Source organism: Caenorhabditis briggsae, assembly GCF_000004555.2.
Source record: "Caenorhabditis briggsae complete genome, chrI, whole genome shotgun sequence".
Lineage (NCBI taxonomy): Eukaryota > Metazoa > Nematoda > Chromadorea > Rhabditida > Rhabditidae > Caenorhabditis > Caenorhabditis briggsae.
Window position 1 is genome coordinate 9,162,142 of NC_013489.2, and position 11,427 is coordinate 9,173,568.

The 11,427-nt window shown below is 37.6% G+C and overlaps 3 protein-coding genes across 3 annotated transcripts; all 3 read left to right on the top strand.

Moving 5' to 3' along the window:
- On the top strand, positions 1 to 894 carry Cbr-rpl-19 (the record flags this gene model as incomplete). Its single annotated transcript, XM_002639963.1, has 4 exons — positions 1 to 5; positions 99 to 309; positions 358 to 608; positions 765 to 894. The coding sequence occupies 4 exons, from the start codon at positions 1 to 3 to the stop codon at positions 892 to 894; spliced, it is 597 nt and encodes a 198-aa protein (XP_002640009.1).
- Positions 895 to 1,069: 175 nt separating this feature from the next.
- Positions 1,070 to 4,770, top strand: CBG25340 (the record flags this gene model as incomplete). Its single annotated transcript, XM_045239616.1, is given in 18 exon segments — positions 1,070 to 1,159; positions 1,178 to 1,281; positions 1,328 to 1,428; positions 1,476 to 1,560; positions 1,605 to 1,815; positions 1,939 to 2,080; positions 2,134 to 2,289; positions 2,342 to 2,558; positions 2,606 to 2,678; positions 2,726 to 2,875; positions 2,925 to 3,093; positions 3,125 to 3,234; positions 3,277 to 3,497; positions 3,549 to 3,676; positions 3,727 to 4,141; positions 4,190 to 4,323; positions 4,372 to 4,629; positions 4,694 to 4,770. The coding sequence occupies 18 exon segments, from the start codon at positions 1,070 to 1,072 to the stop codon at positions 4,768 to 4,770; spliced, it is 2,841 nt and encodes a 946-aa protein (XP_045099295.1).
- Positions 4,771 to 5,247: 477 nt separating this feature from the next.
- On the top strand, positions 5,248 to 8,635 carry CBG12480 (the record flags this gene model as incomplete). Its single annotated transcript, XM_045239620.1, has 15 exons — positions 5,248 to 5,314; positions 5,362 to 5,582; positions 5,632 to 5,922; positions 5,964 to 6,166; positions 6,214 to 6,385; positions 6,427 to 6,774; positions 6,827 to 6,924; positions 6,971 to 7,084; positions 7,285 to 7,465; positions 7,510 to 7,613; positions 7,639 to 7,864; positions 7,936 to 8,016; positions 8,067 to 8,200; positions 8,250 to 8,432; positions 8,479 to 8,635. The coding sequence occupies 15 exons, from the start codon at positions 5,248 to 5,250 to the stop codon at positions 8,633 to 8,635; spliced, it is 2,580 nt and encodes an 859-aa protein (XP_045094881.1).
- Between the last annotated feature and the right edge of the window lie 2,792 nt (positions 8,636 to 11,427).

The following is an 11,427-nucleotide window of genomic DNA, read 5'->3' on the forward strand; positions in this document are numbered from 1 at the left end:
ATGAGGTAACTTTTTGTTTTACTTGATTTGTGTCCAAATTTATCACTATCAGTAGTTGAGAGCGTCCGTTCTAAGCACATCTAAAACTTTTTTTTCAGTAATCTCCGTCTGCAAAAACGTTTGGCTTCGGCCGTTTTGAAGTGCGGAAAGCACCGCGTCTGGCTCGACCCCAACGAGGTCAGCGAGATCTCCGGAGCCAACTCCCGCCAAAGCATCCGCAGACTCGTCAATGACGGACTCATCATCCGCAAACCAGTCACCGTTCACTCCCGTTTCCGTGCCCGTGAGTACGAGGAGGCCCGCAGAAAGGTATCATTTAAAATATTCAAATAAATAACCTAATCATTAATAATATAGGGACGTCACACCGGTTACGGAAAGCGCCGTGGTACTGCCAACGCCCGTATGCCAGAAAAGACCCTCTGGATCCGACGCATGCGTGTCCTCAGAAATCTTCTGAGAAGATACAGAGATGCCAAGAAGTTGGACAAGCATCTTTACCACGAGCTTTACCTCCGCGCCAAGGGAAACAACTTCAAGAACAAGAAGAACCTCATCGAGTACATCTTCAAGAAGAAGACTGAGAACAAGAGAGCTAAGCAACTTGCGTAAGTTTTTTTTTGGTTGTAAAAGTTTCCCAATCAGAGTTGCACGTACAGCCCACTCGGACACTTGTCCGAGTTTCGGACATTTCCCGTTGTCCGAAAGTGTCCGAGTGCTCTGTTCCCAAAAACATTTCGGAAACTCGAACTTTAATTTTTCAGCGACCAAGCTCAAGCCAGACGTGACAAGAACAAGGAGAGCCGCAAGCGCCGCGAGGAGAGACAAGTCGTCAAGCGTGCTGAGCTTCTCAGAAAGATTTCCCAGAGCGAGAAGATCATCGCCGGAAAGTAAAACTTTGTTGTTTTTCCTCTGTAATGTCAATAAAGTTATTTGTTGAACACTTTATAACTGTTGATTCGAACATCTCTATCGATAACCTAACACTGTAACAACTTTCAGTTTTTTAAGATACCTGAGGTTTAGTTTGAGAAATAGTTTCAAAACTATAGGCTTTAGGCGTGAGAAGATGCGAATAGAGGCTCATCAGGTTTTTAATGTGAGCATTCAATTATGCGAATTCTTCAACGTCGACTTGTCGGATAGGGGTTATTACCAGGTTTTATGCAACTAATAGAAACCGTTCATTCACGAATTTCAGATACGCTTAAAACCTAAGAAAACTGCGGAAATTGGATCTGTAGATATTTCTCATGACGTTGAAGCAGATAGAGAATCCGGGTATGCATAATCGATCATTGCGGGTTTTATAGATTTTCTTCTTCAGCCCGCGAGCGTCCAACAATATTCTTCTAGCACATGTCTATCAAGGTTCAGCAGTTAGTAAAACGATCGAAGTGACTTACCAGCATGAAAAGTTCGATTTGGGTATTGTTTGAATCAGACGATTTTATCATAAGTAAACACCACTTCAGATGATTGGTTTCATATCTCGATTCAATTTAACTCCACTCTCAATTTATGTGAGCCACAAAAATTAGAGATCGAGGTGGAATTATTGTGAGAGAATCAGCCATTTTCTTATTTAAAACAGTAAATTTAAGATACATGGATCGGTACCACCCGCCTCAATACGAATCATTCATGAAAATCACAAAACGGTTAATTGAAATTCCTCTCGATCCAACTCGTTTGGTTGCTGCTGCACGATCCTTGTATTTCGACAGTAGCTACCTTTCGGCCATCACTATGTGTGTGTACAGTAGTCTTGTCATGGTTGCAACCAGACAGAGAAGAGCCAATGCTGCAGAATCGGTGTGTTGAATGGTATTCATCTGAGTTTGCTAATCTCTGAATAGTTACATTCTTTCCTGAATGAAAATATAAGATTTACCAATTACACAAATCAATTACTTTCACTGAAAACTTTCCTGTTAGTTATTACAGGCGCCTTCTATCAAAAGTACCAAATTGCGAAGAGTCTACAATTCATCTGCTCACGCATTACTATTCGCAACTAGATCGATTCAGCAATTCATCGTTCGAAATGCCGAACTTATCAATGCTTCTCTTTCAGTTGGTAAACAAAATAAAGAATTTGAAGGCATTCTAACAAGTTTAAAGAGCTTTCAGTCATTCTCGATGTCCAAAACGAAATGAAGGCGGCTCTTTTGCGTTTTGACAATTCGGAAAATCCGTCCAACTGTGTGGAGAATGATATTTCTGAGTGGAGCACTAAAATCACATTGATTTATCAGCAGATGCTCAATCTTTTCCGAAAATCAACAGGTTTGAAAAAAAATTTTCTACACTCTCGGAATCTGTTACTGTTAATGCTCAGATCTTCATCAACAACTGCTTCTCGTGTTTGATAAACAGCGCCGCGCGGTTTTCCGTGAAGCGTTTTGGGTAACTGAACGACCCATTGATAAGTGCTGTATCAGAACGCCAGTAGCAGTTTTGGAGCACTATAAATCAATTATCAAGGTAGACTATCTGAAGAAGTTGCCACGATGCACAATTTTCTGCGAAGAAACCGATTGTCCCGGAGAGTATTGGTGAGTCAGGTAGAGAAAAAACATAAATATCAAATGTTGTTTTACAGTCCGATTATATTCGAAGATGTTTTCTCCAGGAATCCAGATATTACGCGACTGATGACCACTGGTGTTCAAGAGGTGAACGAGAATGCACTGACAAAAGATTTTTAAACTTACATTTTCAGATGGGCATCCCGAATAGTGCTTCTTTGCCAGCTGTCAAAACACAAGATAAGCATAAGTCGTTCCGTCAAAAGATTCGAAACGAGACGAGAAAACTCATACATCCTCGCCGAAAGAGTCTTGACTGCTCACAGTCATTATCCAGGAAAGTGGTAAGTTATCATACATATACTATTCAATGTTTATGTTATGTTGTCTAAGGATTCTTCACGAAGTCGAACGAAAACATTGGCGGAGACCATTGCTTCAGATGGTGGGGGACTTTTACTTAAAACACCCACTGATCAAAGTCCCATGAGCAGCGCTCGTGTTCCATTAGCATCCGAAGAGTCAGCAAGTTGCCGTAGCGAACCTATTGGTACTTTTCCAAGTGTTTATGTATGTTTCCATTCGATTTTCAGTTTCTCCATCATCTTCCTCCGAGTTTGGACGATGTTCGGCGGCAGGTGAACTGGAATCTCCAAAGGATACTGTACCATTGATTTCCAAAGAGAGCGTCTCTTCAGAGGAGGTTATTTTTCCTTTCGTGATCTTATAAATGCCATGTCTTAAGGTTGCTAACGCCTTGCGGACATCCGTTTCAGCAGATGAGGTGCTTGCGTACTCCGCTGCTATTCCAGGGACATCACAAACTGGGATTTTGTCTCAAACAGACGATAAACTAACCGAAGAACATCCGAAAGACGTCATGGCAGCATTCGAATTACTGAGAGAGCGAGAAGCTGCGAAAAAGATGTTGAGAGATCAGGCACATTACGAAGGACATCTCTATAGGTTTGTATATTCTTAGTAGATACAGTTCTTTTTCATGTCTGTAATTTTTAGTGAACAAACTTCAAAGCCAGTGTTCGGTCCAGTTTTCACCCCCATAAAATCGTCTCTGGTGATTGGAGATGCGGTGCTTCGTTCAGCTACGAAAACTCATCTAGTAGTTTTTGTACATGGCTTAGAAGGTTTGCAAGACTCCATCTAATCTCAAATCGTTTTTCAAAACATTTTTCAGGATCTCATGAAGATTTAGTTCCATTCCGTTGTGGTCTCGATCAAGCTATAAGTGCATATTATCACTCTATTCAAACGGATGGTGATGATTTTGAGGAAGAACCGTGGTCATTTGAATACCTTATGAGCAGTGCAAACAGAAGTCAAACGTGGGCCGATATCACTACGATGGCTCATAATCTTCTCTCCGAAGTCCGAGAGCATGTCGAGGAAGCCCGTTGTGATATTCAAAGAATCAGCTTCATGGCGCATTCACTGGGTGGTGTGATCGTTCGAAGTGCGATTGGATTGGCACCAGAAGTAGAAATGCAATGGATGGTCGACAGATGTTATACTCTGATGACAATCAACTCACCACACCTTGGACTTGCTTATGTTCCGAAACATATTCATTGGGGTGTGCAAATTGTCAAATGGTAAAATTCAAATACATTAGAGCAACTTTGAAAAGGATTGTCTTGCAGGTGGAAAAAGTCTCGATCAATGGAGCAATTGTCGTTCAGAGACTCTGTTGATTTCGCATCTTCATTCGTCTACAGAACTTCCCTGAACAGTGCATGTGGAAAATTCAAAAACATTTTGCTAGTTGGAACTCCTCGTATGATTCCTTTTGATTACGGTAGTGAAAACGTCCTAATTTTTTTAGATGATCAACTCGTTCCATATATGTCCTCTTTGCTAGTTCCATCGAAAGCATCATCTGAAGATCAATCTCAATTCGGAGAAGCATATCGGTTATATTTATTAGAATGCACTTACAAAAGATGTTGTTCTAATTTCAGAGAAATGATGTCTGCATGCCTAAATTCGATCCGAGACAGTGAAAAAAGCGAAAATCTTGTTCGGTACACGACATTTCATCAGCTGGGGTCTACCAACACACAGAAACTCACTGGAAGAGCTGGTTAGTTGAAGCTTCCCAAATACTCTTAATTTGAAACGAAGCTCCGACCTAAAAAAAATTTCAGCTCATGTTATCGCCTTGGAAGATTCTGTTTTCATCGAGAAACTTTTCAACATCTCTGCAGTCAAGTATTTTGTATAACACATCCGTTTTTCATTAGCGGTTATTGTAGATTGTAAAAATTTAATTTATAAGTTCTGTAATAGCTTTTCCTTCCTAGAAATGTGCATTTTCTCATTGTAATCACTTTTTTCTTTTATCGGTTCAACCATTTTTGTTTCTTTTTCGGCCTTTTCTTTACTTAACTTTTCCGCCTGTTCTCAGCATCTGAACATTCCAACTTTAACTTCATCACTTTCAGTTTTCACCAGTGTTTTATCATTCCTGAGAAATTCCTTATTTCAATCCAGTGGTATTTATTTTCGGCTTATAATTTATCGTATTCATTATCTTGAATTTCTCTTTGAAATCTATAGTATCTATTTAATATGATTAATGAAAATAATTACAATTCAATCAATTCTTCTACTTCTTGAATGTTTGTCAGGTCTCAAACCTATTGATTGTATATAGATTTTGGGTATTTATGATTGTATCTAATTATAGTAATTTATACAGATGAAAATCAATGGGAAATTTCCGGCATGGAAAAAGAAGAAACGAAAGAACAATGATGAAAAAAGAGGTAAGATTCTTTTGAGCTCGTTTTTATGTGATAGTAAATACATTTAGTTAAAAATGGTACAAACATAGTTTCCATCAACGGAATATCTCGACAAAATGGAGGACAGGACCCGAATTTAGCGATGTTGTCAGTAAAAAAGAAGAAAAGATTACGAAAGAAGAAGATCAATGGTACAGCGAAAATCCAAATGAAAGAAGAGTTAATGAATTCGACAGTACAAATGACTAACGGCGTTTTGACGAAAAAGACAAACATGGAGATGAAGCAGGCTAGTGACATGAGTCCACATCAATCTAATATCAAAACTTAATTTTCAGATTATTACGGCATCAAGTCCACCAAAAACAAAAATACAATCAATGACACCGAAATCAGTTAACAACAACTCTACCCCGATTTCAAAGAAACCAAATGCAGCAATTCCCTCCAAGAACGCTGAACCCAAGGCAAAGAATTCACCACGGGAAGATGCAACCTATGAAAAGTTTATTCGTCCTCAATTGCCTATTGATGTCGTAGAACAACAATTGATGCACGAGCTGGCATCCCAAGAAACACTTATTGTGATTGGTGAGACTGGATCCGGAAAGTCAACACAAGTTCCTCAGGTTCGTCAGTTTTCGTAAATCTGTTCCAACCTATTTTTCAGCTATGCGTTCGAGCTGGAATTGCTGAAAAAGGTTTAATCGCAGTGACAGAGCCTCGAAGGGTAGCCGCAGTATCTCTTGCATCTCGCGTCGCGGTCGAAATGGGAACGGATCTAGGTGGAACTGTTGGGTACCACGTTCGTTTCGAAAATGTCACATCCCATAGAACGAAAATTGAATATATGACAGACGGTATCGTTCTCAGGTTAGTATCTTTACGCTGAATTGAATTTCGGAAAATCGGAATTACAGGAAAGCCCTCGTTTCTCCTTTGCTCGACAAATATTCTACAGTAATTATCGACGAAGCTCACGAGAGGAGTCTTCATTCAGATGTTTTAATGTGCATTTTGAGAAAGTGTCAGGCACAGAGAAGAAGTACCGATAATCCACTCAGACTTATTATTATGTCCGCGACTTTACAGGTAATCAATTAATAAGGATGACTATCTACTTTTAATTTTAGGCAGACAAATTCCAAGCTTATTTCGATAACGCAAAAGTGGTTCTAGTTTCTGGACGTACGTTTCCCATCGAGATTCATCATGTCAATCCGAAGATCAACAAGTCGTTTTCTGCGACTGATTACGTATATAATACGGTTATTTGTGTGAAACATGTTCATTTGACTGAACCGAAAGGACACGATATCCTCGTTTTTCTGACTGGAAGCGAAGAAATTGAAGCCGTTGCTCACCAACTTGCCGAACTGAATGGATCACTCCCGCGCGAGGCCGATTTCATCCTCCCAGTTCCACTTTATGCAGCACTACGACCAGAAAAACAGAGAGAAGCTTTTCAAAAAACTCCACAGGTCAGAAAATTCATCAAAATTTATCGTTTTTGTTAATGCACCATGATTTAAGGGAGCGAGAAAAGTAATCATCTCAACGAATATTGCTGAAACATCTGTTACGATTCCTGGAATCCGAGTTGTAATCGATTCTGGAAAGGTTAAAACCAAGTGAGTCAATCAGCGATTATAGATACTATTTTTCTGTTTTTTATAGGAGATTCGAAGCCTCAAATCGAATTGATGTCCTGAAAGTGCACAATGTAAGCAAGGCTCAGGCTAAACAACGTGCTGGTCGAGCTGGAAGAGATGCGCCTGGAAAATGCTATAGGTATGAATTCAATTGATTTATTGCAATCGGTGTAGCTGGAGTGTAGTTTGTTATCAGTAAAGAAACATTCTTTGGTACTGAAACAATTCAGTTCCAAAAATCTTTTGTAATAGGGAGAATGGTTAGCTTCAAAAAACTGTTGAGGAGGTTTGCGGAAATACAAAAATGGAAAATTCTTAAGCTAATTTAGATAGTTTCAGACTGTACACTCGTGAAGACTTCCAAAAGTTTGATGCAGAGAATATGCCTGAGATCCTACGATGTAATCTATCGGCAACATTCCTTGAATTGATGAAACTTGGAATGAAGAATCCACATCGTCTGGGCTGGATCGATCCACCAGAATCACAGAATATTGATGCAGCACTGTTGGAACTCACGGTGAGTTATCTAGCTCAACATTTGGAATTTATTTTTTGTTTCAGTCTCTTGGAGCCATTCGTCCGATCAATTCAGATAGAAGTAAATTTGTTCTCACAGAGATGGGAGATGTATTTTGCATGTATCCACTATCACCAGAACATGCCAGGTTTTGGTTTGTAAAATAAGCAAAGAAAATTGAAAGTTTTCAGAATTCTGTTCCAAGCTCAAAAAGAAGGATGCATTATGGAGGCTATCAAGATCGTTGCAGCCATGCAAACAGATGCACTCTTCTCTGGAGGAAGTGATTCAAAAAGCGATGCGGAAGTGGAAAGAGTTAGAAGGAAATTTGAAACTAGAGAAGGTGATCACATCACACTGCTCAAGATCGTTCTAACGACTAATGATTTCTTCGATCAGGTATGCACTTATTTGGATTTTCAGAAAACTAGTGGGAAAAAAGCTAAATTTATTAATATTGTAATTTACAGCTGAACGCGAAAACAGAGGCTGATGCGAGATACAATAAGTCCAATAAATCCCTAGAACGAGAATATAATGAAGCCATCCGGGTAACTCTATTCAACTAGCTTATTTTATCTAATCACTTCATGTCTTACAGAAATTCTGCAATGATAACATGATCAACGAGCAACATCTGAAAACAGGATCAATGATTGAAGACCAGTTGAAACAAATCGCTATCGAGCAGAACGTCAAGTTCTCTACCTGTGGTGCGGACTTATCAAAGATTAGGTATACCTTGGAATGACTGAAACTTTTAATTGTTTTATTTCTAATTTAGGAAAGCGATTGCCGTTGGACTATTTCTCAACAGTTGCGAATATGATCGTCAAGAAGATCGATATCGATTGATGATCAATCCAGCGATCACTGTGAAGATTCATCCATCCTCAGCTCTATCTAGATCGAAACCAGCATACATTGTGTTTTCGGAACTCATGAAGACCAATGATCTCTATGCACTGTCAGTTTTTTCTTTTCTTCGAATTCGCATTTATTTAAAATTTCAGACAAGTCACCTTAATTGATGCTGATTGGGTTCGTCCACTGATCACCGAACACAAAAAGATTCGTAAAAACCATCTGGCCGAAACTGCCCAACGCATTCAACAAATCGCAAAAGTCGAGCCGAAAACAAAAAAACAGAAGCTCATTGTTACTTTTTAATATCACTTCTTTTCATTCCTCATGTGTTTTCTTGCTGTGTTCTTAATACCCCGATCAAAAGTTTATATTTTTCTTGTTCTGCTGCCAATTCTCATTTTGTTACCATTTTCTTTTTCAAGCACTCCAAATACCTCTCATTTATTCCACATTTTTCAAAAACTATCTCTTTTCTTCAGTCTCGCAACATCTTCTTTCAAAAAATCTCATGTTACTTTTTAAAATTGTCTGTTTTATTGAACACCCTCTATACTTTATGAATCTGATCAACAACTGTGTTTACTGAAAATGTCACCGAAGTTTTTTAAAATTTACTTTCAGATTCACTTCAAGGACATCGTCAATCTGAAACCCAACTCCGATGCGTTCTATGCCAATGTTCTTTTCTTCTACCTTGTGATTTGCTCTCTGTGCAATCAATCTTATTCCTTGATATCCTTTATTTCTCTTCCTGGATGATCCTCTTCTTATTCTTTCTCTTCTTTTTTTGCATTCGATTCTAGAAAAAGAACAGCTGTCTTCTCATTTCGAAGGTCTTCTTCTTTTCTTTCCAAATGTTGTTTCAATATCACACCTCGAAGAGAGGCCAATTAAAATTTGTCTTTTCTCACTCTTTTTTGCCATCAAATCTTTTTTCCAATTCTCTTTGTTTTTTGTTATTTTTGTGGTCTCATACTGCTGTTTTTTCAACCAACTTTTCACAGATTTCTTCAACCTATTAACGTTTTTTGTGAATATTTCTTTCAGACAAATAAAAACGACATAGATGTCATACTCTGAAAATGTGTTCTTTTCCTTTTTCTGGTTTCATATTTTATGAGTCATTTTATGATTCCTCAACATGGATTTCATGTCACGAAACTTTTCTTTTCCTCCTAAATTTCTCCTTCCGGTCATATATTACTGTAGTTCCAGAAAAAAAAGATCGAAAACAAATTCACAAATTCACAACTAAACAAGAATTCTCAAAAAAAAGCATTAATATAGAGAAAAAACCCAATTTTTGTGTCACATTAATTTTTATGAGTCTTGTATGGAATTCAATTTCAGCACGGATTATTTGAGAAATGTCACACTTCCGGAACGATTTTTTTCGTATTTTTATTTCAGTTTAGATTTGAACATGGGTTGTTTTCTAGGAAATTTTCAGAGTTCTGAAACTATTTTTGAAAATTCCTCCTTCAAGTATTTATTTCTCTGACCATACCAAATTCTTTTTTTGTCCAAAAAATGACATTGCTCATTTTTCAGCGGATTTTTTAGCCATTTTTCTTTTCGGAAATTTCAAGAATTTTTGTTGAATTTTCCGCACCTGGGGTAATGAGGCAAACGTTCATGGTTTCGATGTTTTGAGAAATTCGTTGAGTTTCGAAAATTTCGTGAAAGTTACTCATTCAAATGTTAATTTCGCTGATTACATCAATTTCCTTTTTTTTTCCTAAAATTTTCGGAAACATTCTGACATTGCTCATTTTTTAGCCGATTTTTATTCAGAACTTTTTAAATTTTTCGTTTCTTCAAGAGAAATTCTGAAACCTGAAAATCTTTGAATTTTCAAGTTTCCAATTCAGAAAAAAAACCAAAATCTGCAAAAAATTTTGGCTCGTTTGTAGCCATTTTCTATAAATTTCTGGATTTTTTTACCAAGTTTCCGGTTCTTAAAGCAATGAGACATAAGTTTATGGTTTTGGTGTTTTCTATGAAATTCGCTGTTTTCAAACTATTAAAAAATCGGCTCTTTATGACAAGGGGGGGGGGGGACATGAGAATAGGGGGGCCCAAGACAGAAGGGGGGCCCATGGGTAAAAATTATGCGTAAGTTGAGATTTTTCGATTTTTTCAAGTTTTGCCACTGTTTTTATGAAAATTTCGTTCTTCGCGCTTGTTTCCATAAAAATTCATAACGTCGAAAAAAGTTCAGTTTAGATCGTTTTTTCATGAACAACATTGTTTTTGCTGTTGTAACTGTGTTATTTCAATTTATTAAGCTAATAGTTGATTAATTTAGGCTTAGAAAACAAAAAATTCAACAAAAATCAACAAAAAATGACATACACTGAAAATTTCAAAAAATGATGAAAAATTTTCAAAGCACGAAATTTTAGTGAAAACAACCCCAAAACTTGAAAAAATGGGTAAATCTTAACTTAGACATAATTTTCCCATTTGGCCCCCCCCCCCCCGTTTTCACTTGGGAACTTAAATATCTTGATTCCTGTGAGAGATATCAAAAAGTGATCAACTGACATAATGTTTATCATAATATCACCAATATTTCATCAGTTGATAAATTGTTTATATCTTTCACAGGAATCGAGATAATTGGGCCCAAAGTAGACGGTTTGAATGAGCCTCTATTAGAGGAAATAGGTATTTATTTCTCTGGCTAAATCGAATTCCGTGTCTTTTTTCACACGCTGAAGACGTCATAACCATGGAGAAATAGAAATTCAAGAAACCAAGAGGCATCTCAAAAGCTTGACGAAAATCATTCAGAATGTGATAATCAGAGAATAACGGTAATTTCTTCAGAAGATTCCAACGATTTACCGTTAACACTCTAAAAGAACGCCACTTCTAACTTTGAGCTCATGTATCTCATTTCTCATTAAAGATATCAAAAGTGCTTAACTAACAAAATAATATTGCGATAAACATTTTGTCGGTCGACCACTTTTTGATATCTTTCACAGAAACTGAGATATATAGACTTGAAACTGACGGGTTGGGGGCGTTCCATTAGAGTGTTTACGGTCCAATGTTCTGTTTCAATGTTCGTCACAACAAAGATTTGA